At 45.8% G+C, this 25,405-nt stretch overlaps 1 protein-coding gene across 1 annotated transcript in view; it reads left to right on the forward strand.

Annotated features, from left to right (window-relative positions):
• Positions 1-7,348: 7,348 nt before the first annotated feature.
• LOC146346697 (nardilysin-like) overlaps positions 7,349-25,405 on the forward strand; it is a 60,039-nt gene continuing 41,982 nt past the window's right edge. Inside the window, exons 1-7 of the mRNA XM_084847995.1 lie at positions 7,349-7,730; positions 11,344-11,425; positions 13,246-13,399; positions 14,776-14,849; positions 19,100-19,195; positions 21,472-21,594; positions 23,306-23,363. Coding sequence (XP_084704121.1) covers positions 7,449-7,730; positions 11,344-11,425; positions 13,246-13,399; positions 14,776-14,849; positions 19,100-19,195; positions 21,472-21,594; positions 23,306-23,363 — 869 coding nt within the window. The 5' untranslated portion in view covers positions 7,349-7,448. The remainder of the gene's footprint in view (positions 7,731-11,343; positions 11,426-13,245; positions 13,400-14,775; positions 14,850-19,099; positions 19,196-21,471; positions 21,595-23,305; positions 23,364-25,405) is intronic.

Here is a 25,405-nt window from a genome sequence, read left to right on the forward strand (position 1 = left end):
GCCCGGCTTGAGGGCTGCTTACCCGGCCAGCCGGAACTGTTCTCCTCCGTGCCGATCACCATCAAAAAAAGGTGATTGGCAGGATGTGCCCATAGATTTATACACAAATAGAGCCGTGAATCTTGCTTATAAGCCTATTTTGCATATAAGTCGATGGGTACATCCTGCCGATCGCCTTTTTTTTATGGCGATCAGCGTGGAGGAGAACGGCTCTGGCTGAGCAAGCATCTGAGAACCGTTCCACGTGGAATCCTCACGGAGCGGAGGTAAGTGGGGCTGATCCACGGCAGATTTGAATCCACAAGCATGATGTGTCATATTGATATGATCCCGAGGTGCAGATCTGGCCCAGGTTAACTCAAGGATAGCTTGTACCTTCTTGGGCTCTGAGATCACCATCAGTGGCCTTTCTATGCCTGCCTCTAAGTGAGGTGCAGTGGGTGGCTACAGAAGGCAGGAACTTTTTGGTAGTGGCACCCCAGTCTGGAACACTATCCCTAGAGGTTTACCTACTGAGTTCTTTGAGGTCGTCTTTCTAGCATCCAGTGATGACCTTTTTGTTTTCTCTGGCCCTTTAACCTCTTTTTATTGTCAGCTTAATTTCTTCTTACCTCTACCATGAAATCTGAGGCTGCTGTTCTATGGATTTATATTTTTATCTCAAATTTTGCATTTCAAATGTGCTCTACTTCCTGCTTTTAACTTTTGTGTTTGATTGCTAGCTGTCCTGAGAACTTTGTTTAAGGCCAGAATATAAAAATGCAAACTCAGAATTACATTAAAATCACATATGGAAGAGGAATCCTGAAAGGTGCACTATAAATACTAAAATAAATAAAATAATTTATAACCCACAATCACTTCCCTCTAGATTTGGAGTCTGTTTCTGTATGGCAGTTCCTGTCTCTCTGAGAACAAGTTCTCACTGAAGTAATAAAGCTATATCTGAACTATACCACGTCAGGGGCAGAACTTACACATTAGGAATAGTTCCATGGTTCTCCCCAGTTATGATTTCATCAACTCTTATCACAGCTGGCTCTACCATTAGGCAAAGTGAAGCAGCTACCTCAGGCAACAGATGCAGGGTGTGTGGGGTTGCAGCAGTGATATGTTGAATGACATAGCTATGGGTGCTATGCAACCTGCCCTGCACCCCTTAAGCTACTCTACCCAGGTGTGACGGAGGACACTATCCCATTGTTAGCATTGAAGTAAGTTTCAGCTATCACTCAAGTCTGATTCTGTATGTGCAGAGGGGTGCCATTTTACCCTTCTCCCCAGGCAGCAAAATGTGAACCTACATTTGAACTACCTACCGAGTAAGATCACCTTTGGAGACCCTTCTCCATGGATTCCCACCTTCTATGTTTGAGCACATGACTACAGAAAAAATGGGCCTCTTTTGTGAAGGCCCTCGAATTGTGGAACTTTCTCCAGCCATGTTTGCCTGGCCCCTTTGTTGCTATATTTTGGATACTGGACAAAGTCTGTCCTGTTCACTCAAACTCTTAATGTTCTCTCTCTCTCTCTTTTACTTTCTCCCTTTAGCTGCTATGTTTTATTGTTTTTGCTGCTGGCTGCTACACTGTACTATTCTCTGCTGGGTTGTTGTTGTTTTTAGATGGTACTGATATTTTTATCATTTTAAGTTGAATTTATTTGTAAAAGCCTTGAGGACCTTTAAAGTAGGGATGGGGGAGAAATTAATTCAGTTAACATTTTAATACAGACTTACCTAATTTCAGTGAAGTCAAGTGGGCCTTAGGAAGCATTACTAACAACAAAGCTAGCAGAGATGACAGTATTCCAGCTGAGCTATTTAAGATCCTAAAAGATGATGCTGTTAAAGTGCTGCACTCAATATGCCAACAAATTTGGAACACTCAACAATGGCCACAAGACTGGAAAAGGTCAATTTACATTCCAAAGCTATGGCAAACCTAGACAGCATAGTAAGAAGCAGAGACATCACCTTGCCGACAAAGGTCCGTATAATCAAAGCTATGGTTTTCCCAGTAGTAACATATGGCTGTGAGAGCTGGACTATAAGGAAGGCTGAGCGCCAAAGAATTGATGCTTTCAAACTGTGGTGCTGGAGAAGACTCTTACGAGTCCCCTGGACTGCAAGGAGGTCAAATCAGTCAATCCTAAAGGAAATCAACCCTGACTGCTCATTGGAAGGACAAATACTGAAGCTGAAGCTCAAATATTTCAGCCACCTATTGCAAAGAGAAAAGTCACTGGAAAAGACCCTGATGCTGGGAAAGACTGAAGGCAAAAGGAGAAGGGGACAGCAGAGGATGAGATGGCTAGATAGCATCACCAATGCAATGAATATGGACTTGAGCAGCGCACACTCCAGGAGAGAGTGCAGGACAGGAAGACCTGGCGTGCTATGGTCCATGAGGTCACGAAGAGTTGGACACGACTGAATGACTGAACAACCACAAACCTACTTTCACACTTTTGAACCATTATATGAACCAAAACTCAGCCATCCTTAGAAATATGCAGTTCTCTGAATTTTGCCAGTCTGAATTTAGGCTAGTCAAGCAATGCCTACAAAAAAATCATATATTAAGATAAATAATGTTGAATGCATTATATTAGGAAAATTGCTGGCAAAGAAATGTGTATATCAGGCAAAAATGCATACAAAATGCATGTGTTAGGAGAAATGTGCATAAAAATATTTTTGAAGTTTCATGTGAACTCAAAAAAAAAAAATCTCAGCACTCAGAACAAACTGAATTTAAGATTGGAGAAGTTCTCAAAGTCTGAGATGACCCTAATTTAAGATAGGAAAAATGAGAAAACCCAAAATTAACACATGTGTCCATCCCTACATTTAAGTTAAAAGGCAGGACATAAAGGTTTCAACTAAATAAATACATATATATCAAGAGGGATAGATGAAGCGCGCTGTTTTCTGAGTTTACTGCTACTCCTTTCCTCTCTGCCCATCATGGAATCATGGCTTGCTCCTTTGTCTATGTCATAAACAGATGTAACCTCTAAAGAATCCATGCAGCCAATGGGAACTGGGATGGATTGCCTAGCTGAGGAAGGGAGGCTGCTTTGGCCTGGAAAGGATGGAGATTGCTGCTGTACAGCATCACAGTGACTAGACAGGAAGATCTGGACTGGTTCAGCTGGCGAGCCCCTTGCAAATCACTTTGGAGTCAGTCTTCATAATGTCTGGGGAGACAAACACCACAGGGATTGAGAACTGCCCAGCCCTTGTTCACCCACAGCAGCAGAGGAGGCAGAGATGTCCCAGGGGCAGGGTCCAGGATGATTTTGAGGACAGGAGGAAGCACCTGCCCAAGAAAAATGTAGGGGACCCTGACATTGTGAAGTCCCCCAGCGACCACAAAGAATACAGGTAAAGGAAGGGTGTAGGGCAGGGGTATTGGGCCGTGGTGGCTTAGTGGTTAAGATGCTGAACTGCAGACCGGAAGGTCGGCAGGACAGCAGTTCGAGACCTGAGTGCTTCGTGACAGAGTGAGCTCCCATCTTCAGTCCCAGCTCTTGCCAACCTAGCAGTTCGAAAGCAAGAAATTGCAAGCAGATAAATAGGTACCGCCTCGGTGGGAAAGGTGACAGCGTTCCGTGCACCTCGGTGTTCAGTCATGCCGGCCACATGACCAGGGAAGCATCTTCGGACAGCGCTGGCTCTTCGGCTTAGAAATGGAGATGAGCACCACACCCTAGAGTCAGACACGACCGGTTGGGGACACCTTTACCTTTTTAGGGCAGGGGTGGGAAACCATTTTGGGCCAAATTGGTTCCAGACAATGTCAGGGGTTTCATGGGCAGGGCAGGACCACACAGCCCAAAGTGGGAGGCCATTCCCACTGCTGGCATGCAGCCCCAACATGCTTGTCCAGAGCCAATGTGCGCACACATATACTGCATACACAGATAAATGTATACTCACACAGAGAGATATGTGCAGTGATGTCATGGAACATGTGGAAGTGTAGGCGCTCTTCATGACAGCCCCCATAGCCATGCCCCCATGGAGAGTTCAAAAATTCAGCCAGCTGTGCCGATCCATAACAACAAAGCAGTTGTAGCGGTTTTCATCTCTACTAGGAGCGGGTCCCCCACAGGCCTTCTCCAATATCAGAAGCGGAGGCACTATGTACAGCAGTTGCAGGGGAACATGGGCATGAGGGTGCTGTTTCATTCATGTCCTGCGTATGGGTTTCCCAGAGGCAGCTGGTTGGCCACTGTGTGAACAGAATGCTAGACTCCAAGATGGACCTAGGGATGGATGGACTCCCCTGTGCCTGGCTTTGTCAGGCACTCGCTGAGCTGTTGCCACCGCCTGCCCCTGCTTGTGGCACCGTGTGAGCTTTGTTGTGGCCTGGCAAGTGCCTGATGAAGCCATAGGGCTGCCCATCCTCCCTAGAGAGCTGCCATTGTGTGCAACAGCAGCAGCTCGGGCTCTTCCAGGTAGGTAACGTTGCGTACTTGGAGGCCCTAAATTGGCCAGCTACACAACATTACAGGTGTGAATGCTCCAGGAGGGCAGGCAGGGGAGTGTCCATTGGACTCCACCCTCTCACCCCCCTGTGGAGTCTCGCAACATTCCTAGATGGACCCTTAGTCTGATCCGGCATGGTTCTTATGTTTAGGACTCTTGTAAAGCTAACGGGTCTGAATTGCCCATTCAGGACCAAGCCACCCCAAAATAGTTTGCATTACAAAAGGGAATAATATATTGTTGCTGGGAAAATTTATCCCCCCCACCTCAGCTACTGTGAGAATTACAGCTAAGTTCAGAGGGAGCAGGGAATTCTGAGGGGGGTGGCAGATGAGGTCGGTGTCCCTGTTAATAATCAAGTGAGTTGCTGTGCTCCTGTGAGCCCTGGCTCCACTACACCACTAGGCATACACAGACACATGAACACTCACACCCATAAACAGGACTCAGCTGGTGCTTTGAGGTTACTACACTAGTTGGGCACTTAACCCAGAAGGGTTCCTATGCTCTTTTGTTGTTGTTGTTCAGTCGTTCAGTCATGTCCAACTCTTCGTGACCCCATGGACCATAGCACGCCAGGCCTTCCTGTCCTGCGCACTCTCCCGGAGTGTGCTCAGGTTCATATTCATTGCATCGGTGATGCTATCTAGCCATCTCATCCTCTGCCGTCCCCTTCTCCTTTTGCCTTCAGTCTTTCCCAGCATCAGGGTCTTTTCCAGAGAGTTTTCCCTTCGCATTAGGTGGCCAAAATATTTGAGCTTCAGCTTCAGTATCTGTCCTTCCAATGAGCAGTCAGGGTTGATTTCCTTTAGGATTGACTGATTTGACCTCCTTGCAGTCCAGGGGACTCGTAAGAGTCTTCTTCAGCGCCACAGTTCGAAAGCATCAATTCCTTGGCGCTCAGCCTTCCTTATAGTCCAGCTCTCACAGCCATACATTACTACTGGGAAAACCATAGCTTTGATTAGACGGACCTTTGTCGGCAAGGTGATGTCTCTGCTTCTTACTATGCTGTCTAGGTGTGCCATAGCTTTCCTCCCAAGGAGCAAGCATCTTTTAATTTCATGGCTACAGTCACCGTCTGCGGTGATCTTGGAGCCCAAGAAAGTAAAATCTATCACTGCTTCCATTTCTTCCCCTTCTATATGCCAGGAAGTGATGGGGCCAGATGCCATGATCTTCGTTTTTTTAATGTTGAGTTTCAAACCAGCTTTTGCACTCTCCTCTTTCACCCTCAACAAGAGGCTCTTTAGATCCTCTTCACTTTCTGCCATTAGGGTGGTATCGTCTGCATATCGGAGGTTGTTGATAATTCTCCTGGCAATCTTAATTCCGACCTCTGATTCATCCAACCTGGCATTTCTCATGATGTACTCTGCATATAAGTTAAATAAGCAGGGTGACAATATGCAGCCTTGTCGTACTCCTTTCCCAATTTTGAACCACTCGGTTGTTCCATGCTTCTTACTGTTGCTTCTTACTGTTGCTTCTTGACCCTCGTACAGGTTTCTCAGGAGACAGGTAAGGTGGTCTGGTACTCCCATCTCTTGAAGAATTTGCCAGAGTTTGTTGTGATCCACACAATCAAAGGCTTTAGCATAGTCAATGAAGCAGAAATAGACGTTTTTCTGGAATTCCCTTGCTTTCTCCATGATGCAGCGAATGTTGGCGATTTGATCCTCTGCCTCTTCGAAACCCAGCTTGTACTTCCGGTAGTTCTCGGTTCGCATACTGCTGAAGCCTAGCTTGTAGGATTTTGAGCATCACCTTGCTGGCATGTGAAATGAGCGCAATTGTGCGATAGTTTGAACACTCTTTGGCGTTGCCCTTCTTTGGAATTGGAATGTAAACTGACCTTTTCCAGTCTTGCGGCCATTGCTGAGTGTTCCAAATTTGTTGGCATATTGAATGCAGCACTTTAACATCCTATGCTCTTAAGCCTACATCAAAGGTCCCCAACCTGTTTTGGTTGGTAGGACCATTTGAAATGTTGAGGGTGTTGTGGGTATTCTCACCAAATGGCTGCCATGGGGGGGTTGAGGCTTATCCATTCATAAAATGGCTGCCATGGTGGATATAACAGGTCACAAAACACTCATTTCCCAGAACTAACCTGCCCAACAACCTAAGTGCAAGGCTAAGGGAGAAGCGGGGTCTGACCTCCAAAACATAACACCACTATTTTAAACCCATAATTGTGCTTTTGCACTTCACTTTGCAGCATGCCAGCCTCCCAGTTAAAAAATAATAATTTTAAATAATTTTAAAATCTTTAAAAATAAAAATAAAATCTGGAGGGGAAGTGAGCCTAATGATGCCAAGAGAGGTGTTTGCAGCCATATGGGAGACCCAGGCGATAAGACGCCTGATAAGAAGTTTGTAATAAGACGAACTCGATGTTTGCCCTGTTTGCTGCTAATTGGGGAAGTGGGTAGACAAAGGATTGGGAAGGAATGGGGGGGTAGGCATAGCTATATGGTCTCCAGTTTTATCAGTACATAATGGAACACACATGTCCTGGATTATAACCTGGAAACCTACAGGCAGTTAGGTTATGTCTCATGCGTTTGAATGATTGTGACAATGTCCAGTAGCCAAAGAAAATTTATATACTACAGACTTAAACTGGTGTCATAGCCATTCCCTCTCCTCATAGAAACCTGGGAACTATAGTTTTGTGCCAGGTGCTAGGTAGCTCTAATAGAAAATACTCATCTTCACCAGACTACAATTCCCAAGATTCTTTGGAGAAACCATGACAGTTACTACTGAAAAACAGATACATGTTCAAAGTGTAAATAGTGTACAACAGAGATATAAAAAATGTTTGTGCCATTATTTTTGCAGGTACATTAAATTAAAAAATGGATTGAATGTGCTGTTGATTTCTGATTTGACTTTTGATGACTGCAATTCTTCGGAGGCATCTGAAGAGGATATAGAGGAAGACAGAATGTCCTCTGAAACGGATGAGGAAGAAAACCCTGGGGCTGAAAAAGACAGCAGTGATGAGGATGAGGATGAGGAAAATAGGAATGTAGAAGAATATGGAGACGAATTTGGAGGTGGAGAAGTTGGTAGTGATGAAACCGTTGAAGATTATGGCAAAAAAGTTGTTCGTGATCGTGGTGCTAAAGATAATGTTAGCTTGACAGAACAGCAGGATGACCCTGAAACCTATGAAGAACTAGTGAAACAAGAAGATGCAAATAAGATGGGCAGTACAGAAAAGCAGGTATGTTAGCGAGCAATACAACCAATGATTGCAGAGAACCATTGTCCTGCTCAGGGCTGGCATCAAAGGTGGGCGTCGTTGGGTACCTGTCAAGGGCCCACAACCCAGCAGGGTCCAACTGACAAGAGCCCCCTGGAGTTGCTCCTCCTTTTCGTCATTGCAACCTGCTTGGATACCTGCCTCTTGCTCTGGCCCAAACAATGGTGCTGCTGAGAAGGGGGAGCAGTAGATGCCGCTGCCTATTTGGTCACTGGCTCCCTGCCTGTTAAGCAAGCAAGTGGCAGCCATTATGAGAAAGAGGATGAGGAGCAATAGCAGCTAGTGACAATGGTGGTGAGAATATGAGACTCACTGAGGGAGGGGGCCCATTGAGGGTGTCTTGCCCAAAGGTCCTCAAAATCCTGGAACTAACACTGGTCCTACTTTAAATATATGACCCTTTCACATGTACTAAGGTCAACCTGAAAGGTAGACTCAGCAGGTAGTGGCAACCAATCACAGCTTACTAAAAGTGTACCTGCGTATACCTGTGTTGGTTGCACATGTGCTTTATATTTTTAGGTAATAAAAATATACACCTAAAAATAAAACATGTAACAAAAGGGATTTGCAGCATGTCTAAAGATGACAAGAGAAGGAGCCTCCCAGTGTCAGGGATGAATCTGAGCATGTGGAGATGTCTGGCAGCTCAGATTCAGAATCAGAATGGCAACAGCTAGGACAGAGGGAGGCTCCCTCCCTAGTGAGCCCAGATATGGTGCGACTTTGTTCCCAAGACCTTGACAAGCAGATGGCCCAGCCTGAATGGCTCCCCCATTCCTCCACCGTCAGAACTCAAGTTTCGGAGGGAGAGGAGGAGGAAGGAGAGGGGTGTGACTTGAGGGATGCTAGGGTCTGTCGCAGAGCGAAGTGGGAAAAGTTAAGGGCAGGGCTCAGATACTCTGCCAGTTGGCCACTCGTGGAAGGCAAAATAGGAGGGAGCTACCCTAAGGGAGGGGCATCCCTGCGAAGCAAGTCTGGCTGTGAAGCTCATGCCCAGACTGCTGGCAACTTCTCTAACTTCCACTTCATCACCTCTATTGATATTGGCAGATGTGTGGATTAGCTGTTTCATTGCAGTCTGAGAGTTTCCTGGAAACTGTATTTGTAAAGTAGCTAGTCATTAAGTAATAAAGTAGTGTTAGCCTGAAGCCTTGTTTCCTGGAGTGTGTTGATTGCAAAGGGAGAGGATGAAATAACATGACAACCAGTTCTCCTGGAGAGAGAGTTCCATTGAAAAGGCCCTGCCCCATCGCAGTTCATATGAACACCTCTCATGCATTCAAAGAATTCATGAGGGGTGTTGTGCATTCAGCACAGGTGAGGAGGCACCCTATGTCACACGCTCCTCCACAAAGGGGGTTCCTGGCTGCCCCCTCCCCTCAGATGGACAAGCTCTATGCATGTGCATTGGTATGCCCATATAAAGCCCCTTCTCATATGCAACACAGGCATAGATAGAGAGACGTGGCCTGTGTACTTGGAGGGGGCAGGGCTGTCAGATACGAACCTGCTCCCCCTCTCAATGGGTTATTCTTGTGAACATCCCTCTTGGTGCCTGCCAATCTGATCTCGACTCTGGGGTCTCCAACATAGTGCCCCTGGGCTGCAACTTGCCCACGGTCACCCCTCTTGGTGCCCACCATGTTCCCTGACCTTCCTGATTTTTATTTTATTTCTTAAGACTTTTCAAAAAGTAATTTTGCTTTTAACCAGGAGGGTGCCATGCATGCTGCAAAGCAACATGCTGCCCTCTAGTACCATCTTTCTTTGGGCTCAAAAGAGTGTTTCTCTGTTCTGGAGCTTAGACTCCATCTCTGCCTTGTATTTAGATTCTTGGGCAAGTCAATTTTCTTTTCATCTCACCAGTTTGCCTTCTAGGAAATGAATATTTTGTGGCTGAGCCCAACATGTCACCTATTTAATGAATGGGCAAGCCCCCCCCCATGGCAGCCATTTTGTAAGAGAGCCCACAACACTCCCTCAAAATTCCAAATATGCCCACTGACCCAAAAAGCTTTGGGACGACTAATGACAGGTCAGAGAAAAGAATCCCTAATGCCAGTCTTAGAGTTTAGGTCCTTCATATAGCTTTTAAGGGCAGTACCAGCACTTCAAATTGAGCCCATAAACCAGAGATGGGGAAACATGCATCCCATCAGCCAAATGTAGCCCCTGCTGCCTTCTGTGCAGCCCCCACCACCCCCATTGCTCCCTGTTGCCTCTATTATTATTCCCTGCCCCACCCCCAGAAATAAAGGTTGGAAAGGTTGTGGTTTCTTGCTGAAATTCTGCAGCAAACCACTACAAAGGCTTAGAATGGACAAATGTAGCTTGAAAACAAGCTACATTTGTCCATTCTAATCCTCTGTAGCTGCTACAGAGACTTCAAATCCAACTCCCCCCCTCCCCATTTTTGCCATGGCAGCAGGAGTGCAGCTTGTGATGGTCTGGGGTGGGGGTGGGGATTATCCCCAGACTGCCCAAAGTTGCCCACCACTGCCATAAACGTTTGATTCTGCCCATCAGCTCCATAATATCTCAGCATGTCTTACTTCTATTTACAAAGAAGTGTTCCACAAAGTCCATTGATTGCTGCTCTGGTTACCATTGGGTCTAAGGCCTCAGGCACAAATGTTTGCAAGGCCTCCATTGTTGGCTCTCTGAACAGGAGGTGCTGGTAGTGGTATCTGAGTCTGAGGACCGCTGAGGACTTCATAGACAGACCAGAGGCTGAGGTTTTATATACCTGCAATTCAGGCACATGGGTAGGGCTAAAGTGGGTAAGGGATATTGGCACACATGTAAGCATCCCTGCCCACCCAGCTACCCTAGAGATCTTCATGTTCAGTATGAACCTGCAAAGGGTTCTGTAACTACATCCAGCTGAACACGCTTACAGAACTCCCATGATCAGCAGCCCTAATCCCTAGGACAACCGGTTGTGCAGGGATGTTGGGGGTGGGACTTGTGTGCGCATGCCCATGCCCCCTACACACTTTAGCCCTGCTCCTATGCAAGTGAATGCTCACATAATGCTAGACTCCGACTTACAGTCCTTCCTGGAGGGATAGAATGGGCTCTACGACTTCTGCCTGCAGGTGAGGGGTGGGGGCGAACAACTCCATTTTTAAATTCTCTCCTGCATAGAAAAAAAAAGATCCCTGTAAATAGAAAAGTAACACAACAGGGGGAATACTGGGCTAGCATTCTTCTCCCTGATATACTCCCCCCCCCCCGTGGGGTGGGGTGTGTGTTTTTAAATGGGATGGGGAGAAAACGATATCTGCTGTCCTGAAATCTGAAGTTGTGTGACTTCGGGACTCTCACTGCACGTACTTCAGGCCTGAGTTTGACTGCAAGGAGAATTACATACGAGCGGAGCATAATAATATCTTGATCCGCTCTTCTCTTTGCTTGGGGCGGTGGGGATGGGGCAGGGGAATGGGACAGCACAGAGATGGAAGCAGAATTCTTTTATCCTGGAAAAAAATGTGGTGTTGTTTTGCTATATGATGTAATGCCCATTCTCTCCTTCTCCTTCTCTGTCTCTTGTTATATTTTTTTATTGCAGTCTGCAGCTGCCCTTGCTGTTTGTGCTGGCAGCTTCTGTGACCCTGATGATTTACCTGGGCTAGCTCATTTTCTGGAGCATAGTATGTAACAGCTTCTATTTCTTTTACTATTAAAACACACACACACACACACACACACACACAGAAACAAGATAGTGTATTCTTGATTGGTTCGGAATGCAGCTTTTTATCATTAAAACATGATTATATGACCATTGTTTTTTCAGTATTTTCCTTTACAGTTTTAAGCCAATTCTGGTTTGCTTTTAAAGCTGAAGAAATTGTGTTTTCAAAGAATTAAATTATTAATAATAAACGAAACATTTCTTTCTTGACGCTTACAGCCCTCAAATAAATATCTCCCCAGATAAGCCTTCTACATGTTAAGAGTGTTGTGCTCTGTGCTATCAAGCGGTATACAGGCAGGTCCAGTTTAATGCCAAGCTCACTCCACCATTGCCCCCTGCCCACCATTAGCATGAGTGGATGACTAAGTGAGTCCAGAAAGTAAATGCTTGGCAAAGCAAACTTTACTTGGTTGCAAATAGGGATGGACGGACTCACCCCACACCCAGCTTTGTCGAGCACTCACTGAGCCACTGCTTGCCCCTGCTCACGGCATTGCATGAGCTTCATCATGGCCTGGTGATTTTCCGACAAAGCCACAGGGCTGCCCATCCTCCCTAGCGAGCCGCCATTATGTGCAACAATGGCGGCTCGGGTGCTTCCAGGTAGGTAATGTTGTGAGCTTGGTGACCATAGTGGCCCCCTGAACACAACATTAAAGGTGTGAATGCTCCATTCAAGCCTGCAGTGTTGCATAAATGGGCCCTTAACGGCCACCCAGTATGTAACATTACCTAGCCAGAAGCACCCGAGCCGCCAATGTTGCACACAATGGCAGCCTGCTAGGGATGATAGGCCACTGCCAGGCACTCGCTGAGCCGCGGGGAGCTTACTGAGTGGGTCCACAAGTGCCGCATGGTTCAGCGAGCATGGCCCAGTATGACAGGTGAGAGGGAGTCCATCGGATTCCACCACCACCCATCCCCATGGATTCTTGCGACATCCCTAGTTGTAAAAGGGGTGAGCATGTATATACTTCTATATACAAGAAGCCCTGATTAAGAAGCAAATTTCTTTGGCTCCACATGGATTTTAAGAAATGCTAGCTTGCGCTGAGGCTCTCTGCATGCATCCAGGGCAGTTAATCAGCCCTGCACCCTGGGTGACCCTTGCTATATGATATCTTTAAAAGTGTAACAACAAATTAAGTGCACTTTTTTCTTGGGGTGCACCTTAGCTTAGGTGCACCTTTTTCTTGGTGTGATCTACCATCGCAATTCCTCCCACAGCAGCTGAGTTTGGGAAGCCACCCACTGTTTAAATTTCACACAGTGCTCTGTGGCATTGTGGGAAGTTTTAAATGGCAGGCGCCTTCCCAATCCCAGCTGCTGCCACCAGAACCAGATAAGCCCACGGAAGTCCAAAACAGGTGTCAGAGCCGGTGAAGCCAAAGCAAGTGTTAGCACTGGTGGGCCCTGCCATGGTATTTGGGCCCTTGCAGCTGCTAGCTCTGGATACATAGCAGAGCCTTTCCTTAGTGGCCCCAGTGTTATGACACAATTGTCCATTGGAGGTCTGCTAGAGTCCAGCACTGCAGGACTGTATAGAGCACTGCAAAATCTTTTTCCACTTAAAGGCACAGGCTCTTGATTGAGTCAGGTGCAAGGTGGTCCTCTAAGAGCTTTCAAAGAAATTTGTGTACACATTGGGTTTGATGAGCGGAGTAGCCCACGTACACATGTTCTATGCATGTATCTGAGCATACAGGTATCTCTGGATTGGGAGACATATCTGCTGGTTGGCCACACTCATTTTTTAAAATCATTTTCTTTCAGTGGTATTTATGGGTAGCCAGAAATACCCAGATGAGAATGGGTTTGATACCTTCTTAAAGAAGCACGGAGGCTCAGACAATGCGTCGACGGATGCAGAGCGAACAGTCTTCCAGTTTGATATCCAGAAGAAATATTTTAAAGAAGCTCTTGACAGGTAACTTTGCAGCACAAAACCAAATAATTGGGTTGATTTACTACATAAGTAGCAGAAGATCCATCAGGACAATGAGCCAAGAATGTCGACAAATTTCTTCACTCTTGCTGACTTTGACCAATCTTTGTGCCTTTCTCTCTCCATGCCTGATATACTTTGACCAGTGCCATAAACATTCCAAGTCCTCAGGTAGAGATGCCCAAGAAACTTTCCTTGTCAAGTTTTTCTTTACCCAGTGTGTACCCAAAGGCAGAACTGAAAGCAATTTGGAATCAGATATCCCTACATTTCCAATGTCATGATGCATTCTGCAAAATGAGCAAACTAAAATGTGTTCCATGACATGCACACAATTGAAAAACGCACAGAGAAAAATGCATGTATTTCCAAAATGCATACAAACATCCTTTCATCAATGGGTGCATGGATCCAGAAATGTATAAGTTTTAAATTGTGCACCAAAATCTGTACATGAATGAATACACCATGACAAATGTGTATGAATTTCTGTCTAGTTTTATTATAATAATAATAATAATAAAAATTTAAATTGTACACTTGTACGTAAACTGGATGGAACAGGTTTGACCTAAAACACGTGATCCATCCACCCTTATCCTCAGGCTTATTATGGTCTCATTGGAGGAAATATGTAGGGGAAGTACAAGAAGCAAAAAGAAGAGGATACATCAAAAGTACTCATGAATGAGCTTACTAGGGCTCAGTTTATAATACTCTGAAATAATAGGCAAACTTCCCAGCGCATCTAAATATAACTCATAAAGGGATTTAGGGCACAATCCTATTCAGATAGGTGGCCACCTCCGAACTCAGAGGCAACCACCAGTCCAACACGGGGCAGGAGAAGCACGGAGGGGATCATTCCTTCCGCATTTCTCCTGCCCTGCATTTTCGGCTAGACAGCTGATTGCAACTGTCTAGCCATGGGAGGGTGGAGCAGGGGAGAAGGCTGCTGTTTGACACATTGGATGTGTCATACAGGCATTTCCGCCCTCCCTGCCCCAGAAGGCCTCCAGATACACCCCTTTTTGGCTGCTCCACACTCCTCTTGCAAGCACGGAGGATGGGGCTGTTCCGCTCTGAGTATTGCTCCCTCCATGAAAGCATAATGGACGTTAGAATGGCCACCAGGATTTCCTGTTCTAGAAGTGATAGAACCGCAATATTCAAGATACATTCCTTTTTAAATGGTGGAAAATCTAGCTGGGTCCATTGCTCATTACTCATGGTTACCTTTAGCTTTAAAAAATAAAGATCTATACATGATATATTTCCCAACATTGAACATTATTCTTCAGCTTTTTCAACACAGGATGGCAAAAGTCTGTTTTTCTATTGCTCTATTTTTCTTGCAGATGGGCACAATTCTTCATTCACCCACTGATGATTAAGGATGCAATTGACAGGGAAGTTGAAGCTGTGGACAGTGGTAAAACTAATGGGTTTTGTTGTTGTTATTGATTTACTTACAATTCTGGAGGGAAAGTTTCTCATCAACTTTTTGTAGCATTCCTATTGTGAAATTTGGATGACCTGTATTTTATATAACAACTTTATAAAAGTAATATTTAGATATGGTGGCCAAAATCCAAAGGCTTAAGCACACTTAAGCCTTTTAAAATCAGTGGCCTTGAGTGTGTTTAACTTTGTGTTGGATTGTGGTCAAAATATTTTGGGAGTGTAATTTTATCAATTCCCAAAGCAAAGCAAACTTGGAAATTTAAGTGTAAGGCTACAATTCTAGGCATATCGTCAGGAAATAAATCCCACTGAATTCAGTGGGACTTAATGCTGCGTAAATGTGTGCAGAATTGGGCTATAATCCATTTTAAAATGTAGAAATATGGTCACTCTCTGATGCGATTTCTATGTATTACTTGTGAGGATGACATGAATGACAAGTTAAAATGGAGGAAGAAGGGGGAGAGAAGGAAGTTAGTTCCTTTGACTAACTCTAGTCTTTTGTACCTGAGGAACAGTACAAAGTTTCACAAATCCCAATCATTCAGATTTCTAGTTGGGGGAAAAAACCCTTAAACCACTCATGAATCCAGGATTTTTTCAGGCCTGGTCTCAAATCTGGGATCAAATCTTTAACTGTCTGACTTCCTAGTTGGCTTCTGGCAAGACCTTGTCCCTTAATCCCAGTCCCTCATCTGTAAAACAGAGCACGAACCCCCCTCACCCATCTGGTCCGGGGCGTCTGCTGGGAGGGGGAGGCAATCCATCCCTCCTCCCGGAATCCTTCCTGGCCAGCTCTGCTCCGTGGCAAGTCCATGGAGCCACTGGCCAGGCCCGTCCGCAGCCGGACCTCCGTCCGCTGCCACGTAAATGGCGTCCAGCATAGTGGATGCCATTTGCGTCCCTCCCTGCCCTTTGCATTGATAGGCTATGTAAATATTTACGTGGCCTATCACAGCAAAGAGCAGGGACACAAATGGCGTCTGCTACACTGGACACCATTTGCATCCACAGCCCGGCAGCAGATGGCTGCCGACGACAGTGGATGGACTCAGACCGGCCAGCGCCAGGTAGGATCCGTCCCTACCGGGCTTTGCAGGGTAGAGCAGTCCGTTCTGCCACGGACTCACTGGAGTCCATGGCGGATTTCTCCGCCATCCTTAAATAATAGTGACCCACCTCATAGGTTTGATAAACATGGGTTTGATAAAACATATTAGGGGTTTCAGGGCTGCAGTCCTAAACACTTACTAGGAACATTGGAGACAGTGGGATTTACTTCTGAATAAGCATGGATAAGGTTGCACAGTAAAATACTTAGGGAGCAATCCTATGGCCGCTAGACAGCAGCTAGATGGCCATAGGATATGCCATTTTCTGGGAAGTGACTTCGGAGCCTGTGCTCTGAGGTCAGGTCCCAGATAACCTACCTCCCCTGACTTCCATGCTGCCTTGGAGGCAGTGCAGAACAGCCCCGTCCTCTGCGCTCACAAGAGGAGCACGAGTGGCCAGAAAGGGGTGTGGCTGGGGGCATTCCAGGGCGGGGAGAGAGTAACTGCCTGTACAATACATCCAATGTGTCATACAGCAGCCTCCCTCCTCTCTCTGTGCTCCTGCGGTTAGGCAGCCACAATTGACTGTCTAGCCGAAAAAGCAGGGCAGGAGAAACGTGGTGGGAATGATCCCCTCCATGCTTCTCCTGCCCTGCTTTGGATAGGCAGTTGCCTCTGAGTTCAGATGCAGCTGCCTATCTTGATAGGATTGTGCCCTTAGTAAAATAAGAATGAAACTCCGTCTTGGAAGTGTAGAGAAGGATCTGGTATTAGGATCTGGTATTAGGGAAGGATCTGGTATCAGGCACTAGAGATGTATGGATTGTACTCACCCTCGTCCACCCATGGGTCCATGGGACGGGGGAGGACATCCGGTCCTCCCCCCGGAATCCTCCCTGGCCAGCTCCACTCCGTGGCGAGTACACGGAGCCACCGGCCAGCTCTGGCCGCTGCTGGACTTCCAGCCATGGCTGGTCTGCCGACGCAAATGTCATCCGGCGTAGTGGACGCCATTTGCATCCCAGCCTTTTGCCGTGATAGGCTACATAAATCTTTACGTAGCCTATCACAGGAAAGAGCAGGGACACAAATGGCGTAGCAGATGCTATTTGCATCCCTGCTCTTTGCTGTGATAGGCTACGTAAAGATTTACTTAGCCTATCATGGCAAAAGGCAGGGATGCAAATGGCATCCACTACGCCGGACGCCATTTGTATCAGAAGACAGGCGGCAGCAGACAGCTGCAGACAGCTGGTGGTAGGTAGGATCCGGCCGGTGCAGATTCCCCTGGGTGACAGAGGTGAGTCTTTTGTTTTGCCGTGGACTCTGGAGTCCATGGTGGAATTCTCCGCCATCCCTATCAGGCACTTAGCTTGGCACAAGGAGACTCATTGGCTCTGCTCCAGTATAAAGAATACACATTTCTGAGTTTTACTAGATGTGAGGAGATGCAAAGAAGAAATCACACTCTGGTCTGCAGGGAAATTTTGTGCTCTGGAGTTATGGGACAGTATCCTTTCAGGTCAGCGGAGCTCCATTTTGCAAGCTCCACTGAACTGCGCTATTCCAGAAACAAGCATTTCCACTTGTTTCTGGTTGCTGTAAGAACCTCTAACTAAGGATGGATGGACTCACCTCCATCCGCACTGCCGGGTGCTCACCAAGCCACCACCAGTTGGCCAGACTTGTTTGGCTCTCTGGACGAGTCACCACACAGTCCACAGCCACCCAGCAAGTGCCCAGCAGCCTCCTGCCCCCTCAGCAAGCTGCCATTTTGTGAAAAAATGGTAGCTCAGGTTTTTCCGTAAATGTAATGTTGCATAAATGGTGGCTGTAAAGGGGCCATTTATGCAATAATACAGGCATAAACGGACCGTTTACTCCTGTAATGTTGCATAAATGGACCCTTTACAGGTGCTATTTATGTAACGTTACATTTATGGAAAAACCTAAGCCACCATTGTTTCGCAAAATGGCAGCTCACTGAAGGGTTGGGTGGCTGCTGGGCACTCGCAGACCGTGTGGTGGCTTGGTGAGTGGGGTCTGGTAAGCGTAATGGCTCAGTGAATGGGGCCCGGGAGGCCAAACTGGAGGGTGTCCGTTGGACCCCACTCCCATACTCCCATGGCATTCCTACAGCCATCTCCCTGTTGTGCTAGTGGTGGGCCCCACTGGAATTCACACATGGATATTACCCTTGCAATCTAAATAAAAGCAGCAAAGAGCATGCAGAAGTGACAAGCACAACCTTTTCAGTGGGAAGGACAAAATAGGGATGGGCAAACTCCCCCATGTCCTACTCACATGCCACTCACCAGACTTGCCCGAAACTGATGGGTGCTTGGAATAAGCCACTAGATGGTCCATGTTCACCCAGTGAGAGCTTGTGACTTCCAACTTTTCCACAACCTGCCATTTTGTGCAAAATTGCAGGTAAGCTATTTACAGAAATCACGATTTTGCACAAAACAGCCTCCATAAATGGCGCGAATTGTGCAAAACTGCAGGTGTAAATGGTCAAATTAGGAGAGTGCGAGGAGAGTGCAAGGGGTTGGTGGTAGCAGAAAACCATGAGCTTGCCTGACTCAGCAGTCCATGAACTGGCATCTGGGAGCCAAACTGGTGGTAATCCACTGAGCTTGAGTCCCCAACCAGACTCCACCACCATCCTTAAGTCCAACTATGCACTGTGTGAAAAAGTACTTCCTTTCTTCTGTCCAGAATCTCCCACCAATCAGCAGATTGATAGTGGGGTGTGCACCATTCAGAAGGGCCATTGTGACCAAGCAGCTCTCCCCTTCCCCACACCATGTTCATCCCTGGCACCATAGTGGACATGGACTTTGATCGTGGCAATAACTGCCACTTAATTCCCACGGGCTCCATTTCTCTTGCGATGCTGTTAATGAACAAGCCCTACTGCTGGGGGAATCTCCTTCCCCTGGAGCACCAGGCATTCCTTGATGCAGCCCAGCAGATTTATGCAACAGCAAATGATTTGTCTCCCTCTGTCATTCTCATTGTAGTGCTAGTAACAAATGTGGTAGAACACGCCTTTTACTGCTGCTTCATGTGTGTGGGTGTTATTCTGTCTTCCTTGTCTAAATGATCTTATCACAGAAATGGTTACATTCTGCTGCTTAATGTGTTCTTTTCAAACAAGCAGAATATCAAATAGCAAGACCCTCTGATGCTAACAGAAGGGAACTGCTGCTTGGAAGCCTTGCAAAACAAGGACATCCTATGAGGAAATTCTTTTGGGGTAAGTGTAATATTCTGACATCCTAAGTGTTTTGCTGAGGATACAAGTTTAGTAGAGTTTGAAGAACTGCAGACTCTTTGGGTATTGCATCAAGTTCTTGAGAACGTTTTGAACTTGCAGAGGTTTTGCATTGTGGAGATTTTCCTGTATCTTAAAAATGTGGAGCGGGGGGGTTCTTTCCCAAAGTTTTGTTTTTGTCTTGCCTGGGATTTGGCCATCATGGCCCTACCAGAGGGATAGGTACGTTCTCATTTTAATACAAACCTACCTGATTCACACATCCCAAACTGATACGTGAACCGCCATCCAATTATCCTTTGATTATTTGCACACTTCTCTGAATTTGACAATACAGTTTTCTGATCTAAAATGTGTACATTGGGGAAAATTACATACAAACATGCACACATTTGGGAAAATTGTATACAACAATGCATACACTAAAGAACATTGTGTAAAAAAAGTCACAGATTAGGGACAATTGCTTGTGAAAAATGTGTATGTTAGGGGAAATTTGCGTGCAAATATTAGGAGAAATGTGTACGGATTTTTTTATGGATCCTTCATCCCCAAATTCACAAGCGTATGCAGAAACAGGACGGAATGAAGTTGTGCTTCAAAAAATTAGGAAGTTGTAGAAAACGAAATAGGCAGACTTGTCCTTTCCTACTCTACAGTGTAAGTCCTGGCTCACAAAGTTACTCTCTTGCTTACATCATGACAACCTAGGGGAAGGGGTATAGTTCAGCACTAGAGTACATGCTTTACCTGAAGAAGGTCCCAGGTTCAATCCCTGGCATCTCTAGGTAGGACTGGGAAAGTCACCTGTCCAAAACCCTGGAGAGCCTTGGTCCGTCAGAATGGGCAATACTGAGCTAAATGCACCAACAGTCTGACTTAGTGTGAGATCACTTCCCTTAGGGCGCAATCCTATGCATGTTTAGACAGAGAAAAGGCCTATGACTCCCAGCATTCCCCAGCCAGCCATGCTGGCTGGGGAATGCTGGGAGTTGTAGGCCTTTTCTCTGTCTAAACATGCATAGGATTGTGCCCTTATATATATAATTCAAAGCTGGGAGATAGCTGATCATCCCTTTTTGACTGCCTTCCCATTGACCAATTCTCATGAAACACACAAAAGCTCTTAACATGCAGAATAATATGAATATTATAACGAATAACAATGGTTTTCACTATAATTCAAAGTCAGGATTTATATCCATAAAGCTTTAAAAAGAAATTAAGCTATCTTCTATAACAATGTACTATAAAGTTTTATTTTTAATATCAAAAAGATCAACTATAATTCAACAAACATAATTAATTGGAGCAAAATGAAATACGAACACAAGAAGAGTCTCCCTACTCCTTTATAAACACAGGTGCAGGCCAAAGTACAATGATATGCCAGTAACATATGCCCTGTAAACAAATCACGAAGGGATTAAGAGACACCTACACTTTGAATGTTTCAGTAAATCCAGTTAGTGCAGGGAGCAATCCTATGGCCACTAGACAGCGGCTAGACAGCCATAGGATACCTGGTTTTCTGGGAACCGACCTCAGAGCCCGCGCTCTGAGGTCGGTTCCTGGAGAACCGACCTCCCTCCACTTCCATGCTGCCTCACAGGCAGCGCGGAACAGCACTGTCCTCCGTGCTCGGAAGAGGAGCGCAGAGCGGCTGAAAAGTGGTGTTCTTGGAGGGCATTCTGTGGCAGGGAGGGCAGAATGTGTGGTACAGCCTCCTCCCCCTCTCCGCCCTCCTGCAGCTAGACAGCCACAATTGGCTGCCTAGCCAAAAATGCAGGGTGGGAGGAGCATGGAGGGAACGGTCCCCTCCATGCTTCTCCTGCCCTGCATTGGATAGGCGGTCACCTCCGAGTTCGGAGGCAGAAATCTATCTGGATAGGATTGTGCCATAAGTTTTGTTAGATTTGATTTTTCTCTGTGAACTGTGTTCACAGGGAAGCAATTGTGTTGTTCCTATAACATCACCTCTGGAAGAATCCATAATTGGCCCATCTGAGTTGGGCTACTTTACTGAGTAGAAGTTCTCTTTGAATGCAGTATAATTGGACTGTGGACAATAAAAATACGCAAGTTAATATTCAGTTGATGATTATTATTGGAGTGATTTATATGAAAAGAAAAAGAAAAAAAGATTTATCCAAGAGAAAGCATTTAGAACTAGCCTTCATGATTTTTAAAACAAGCCAACCAAAAGCCTTTTTGACTTTGATATCTGGAAGCAAACCTCTTTTTAATCAAATTTACAGGTAATGCAGAGACACTCAAATATAATCCAAAAAAGAAAAAAATTGACACCTATGCGAGGCTGCGGGATTTCTGGAAACGTTACTACTCAGCCCACTACATGAATCTTGTTATCCAGTCTAGAGGTATCCAGTCTAGAGGTTATCCAGTCCCCCTTTGCTTAAATACAAGTATTTACCCTCTCTCTCTCTCTCTCTCTCTCTCTCTCTCTCCCTCTCTCTCTCTCTCTCTCTCTGTGTGTGTGTGTGTGCATGTGTGTGTGTATTATATGATGTTATTTGAAAGTGTGCTGGGGCAGGCCGAGAATTATGTCATTACTGGCAAATGAGGATTGGGGTATGATCCAAGACCATGAGCAACTCTGCTGGAAAAATAGTACCCAAGATAAGGTACAGACAGCGATGGGTGTGCTGGTGCAATTTCATGACTTTCAGGGGCAGCCAATGTGCATGAAAATCTGTATATTAAAGGAAAGTATGCATAAAAATAGTAACGTATGGCTGTGAGAGCTGGACTATAAGGAAGGCTGAGCGCCGAAGAATTGATGCTTTCGAACTGTGGTGCTGGAGAATACTCTTATGAGTCCCCTGGACTGCAAGGAGGTCAAATCAGTCCATCCTAAAGGAAATCAACCCTGACTGCTCATTGGAAGGACAGATACTGAAGCTGAAGCTCAAATATTTTGGCCACCTAATGTGAAGAGAAAACTCCCTGGAAAAGACCCTGATGCTGGGAAAGACTGAAGGCAAAAGGAGAAGGGGACAGCAGAGGATGAGATGGCTAGATAGCATCACCGATGCAATGAATATGGACTTGAGCACACTCCGGGAGAGAGCGCAGGACGGGAAGGCCTGGCGTGCTATGGTCCATGGGGTCACGAAGAGTCGGACACGACTGAATGACTGAACAACAACAACAGTGCATAAAAAGTGTATATTTGGGGAAAGTACATACAAAAATGCATTATACTATTTGCAAAACAGTGTGCATGCTAGGAAAGTGTCGATTTTGGGGGGTGGGGGGCTGAATTTGCAAACTGATGCAGAAATGGGCTAGAACAAACATATGGTGCAGCAGTGTAGCCCAACTTTTCACAACTCCTTTTTTGCAAAAGCATCAAATTCACACAATTTGTGGACAAATACATAACAATGATTATAAGGCACTGAGGTATGTGCTATTGCAGATGTGCACACAAGTGCAGCCGATTGTATATTTGATCATAGTATAAAACAGGGAGATTCATACTTAAGATGATTCAAAAACAGCTCATGAAGTCATTAAAACACCATGACATGATAGCTTTGAACAATCATACAATTGTAATTTTTAGAAATGCTGGACACAATTCACATCACATGTACACATGCATTAGGGATGTATGAACATTTCATTTTGATGTGTTTTTTATCAGAACTTTCCCCATTCACACCTCCAACTGTGAACACAAATATGAGCACATTTTTCAGGCAAAGCTCATATATGCCTGCATTTGTAATCACATTCATACTTCAGTAAGAAAATCTGCACTTCAAAAATATGAATTGGGGGAGGGGATACACATTTCCATGCTTTAGTCAATGGGAGAGAGTATGGATTTGGGAGCATGCTTTAAAAATATGTGCACCAAAATGTGTTATTTTTCCGTTCAAAGAAGAACGGATTCTCCCATTAATAATGTGCACAAATATATGACATAATATTTATGTTAGCTGCATACATAGTCTGATTTTTCACAGCTATATTGTCACCTTCAATATTGTCACCTTAACTTTGATAACTTATAGATTTTAGCTTTCTTTTTTTTAAAAAAATGTGTGTTTCTTTTCATATTAGACAGCCTGGATACTTTGGAAAAATGGGTGACAGAAATCTTCTCACAGATCCCAAATAAGTAAGAGGAGTTATCTTTTCTAGAAGATGTAAAACTGATATTAGTTTGCAAAATCTCATACATATTTCATATGTTCCATTAGAAATATGAATGGGAAAAAATGTGCTCAAATATGACTATGCATTCCAAAGATATAGTTGCAAATTGGAGTTTATGTGAAGCTTTGGCTTTAAAAAATTGTTGTTGATGATGGGTGGCATAGAAATGTTGTAAATAAAAAAATAGTAGTAATCGTATCCTCTTCATAATGGACACTTGCTCTTCCTATTCTATTTTGTGGAGTTCTGCTGAGCCAGGGAAGTGTTTGGATGGAAGATAATAGGCTGAAGAAAATATTAGATATTTGAGATGTAGGGTTCCCAACCTCATGTTAGCATTAGGGATGTACGAAAGTCACTTACCTTTGTGGAGCTTGGATTCTCAGTGGCGGGGAGGCGCTCCGTCCCTCCCCCCAGAATCCTCCCAGGGCCGGCTCCTCTCCATTGCGGCTCCGCGGAGCCACCAGCCAGGGCCATCCACAGCCAGAGTTCTGGCCATGGACGGGCTGCTGTGGATGCAAATGGCAGCCACCGTAGCGGCCGCCATTTGTGTCCTGTGAAGCTGCCGTGATAGGCTACATAAGTATTTATGTAGCCTATCACGGCAAGCCAAAAAAAAAACAGCGTACGCAAATGTCAGCAGCTACGGCGGCCACCATTTGCGTTCCCTATTTTTAGCCGTTTTAGCCCATGTAAATATTTACGTAGGCTATTACGACGAAAAACAAGGGGAACGCAAATAGCGTAGTGGGCGCCATTTGCGTTCCCCCCCCCCCCCGCGTTTTAGCCTATTACGTACAAATATTTACGTAGGCTATAATGGCAAAAAAACGGAACCCAAATAGTGCCCACTATGCTATTTGCATTCCCCTTGTTTTTGCCGTAATAGCCTATGTAAATATTTACGTAGGCTAAAACGGCTAAAAATAGGGACAGCAAATGGTGGTCGCCGTAGCTGCCGCCATTTGCATACGCTGTGGTTTTGGGGGGGGCTTGCCGTGATAGGCTATGTAAATACACGGCCTCCACAGGGACGCAAAAGGCGTCCCTGCGTTAGCTGTGATACGTAAGTATTTACATAGCCTATCACGGCTATGATGAAGAAGCGAATGGTGCCCGCGCAGATGGCAGCAGGTAAGTGCTCCGTTTCGCGCTCCTTTTGTGGAGTGGGGGGCAGGGGCTTCGTTCCGCCATGGATTTCGGGGGGCCGAATACCATTTGGCCTCACCGAGATCCGTGGTGGAATTCTCTGATATCCCTCGTTAGTATCTGATTTGCAAAATGTTGCCTGCCATTTGCAGAAGTGGCAGAAGAGGGTGTTTGACCCATCATGTAACTCTAGCCTCTGCTTGTCCAGTTATGCTTCAGGATACTCCTCCATTTGTATAGCATGAGGATGTGGATAGAAATTTGGTGAAGGAAGGTGACCCTTGCCCTTCCTGGCTTATAAAGTGGCCAGGGCAGAGGACTGGCCAAGTGGGTATGAGTAATGGAGAATGTGACTTTATAACAAGATGTGATTCCATCTTGTCCCAAAGAGGCAGTGGTGAGACCTTGTTTAAGAAATCTTCCCTGAAACCCAGCGTATTGGATAATTTCCGGCCAGTATCCAATGGGGAAGGTGTTGGAGTGCCTCGACTCCAGGGGTTTCTGGATGAGGCGGATTATATGGATCCATTTCAATCTGGCTTCAGGCCTGGTTATGGAACAGAGACTGCTTTGCTCTCCTTGGCAGACAATCTATGCTGGGTAGGGATGGCGGAGAATTTCTCCCCGAAACTTCGGGGGGCCAAGCGCCAACGTGTTTGGCCCCCCGAAGAAGTTTCGGGGAGAAATCCTTCGAACCCCCCCGGCCCCCGCACCCCCCCCCGGGACGGGACTTACCTTCGCCGAATGTCCCTCCCGGCGGCGGGTCCGGCCGGCGGTTCAGCGGGTGTTCGAGCGGGGCGGGGGCAGCAGCCGGTCTTTTGACCGGCTGCCGCCGCCGCCATTGCAATAAAAGAA

This window comes from Heloderma suspectum, chromosome 4 (genome assembly GCF_057233095.1).
Source record: "Heloderma suspectum isolate Gila_16-S chromosome 4, 16-S_ref, whole genome shotgun sequence".
Taxonomy (NCBI): Eukaryota; Metazoa; Chordata; class Lepidosauria; order Squamata; family Helodermatidae; genus Heloderma; species Heloderma suspectum.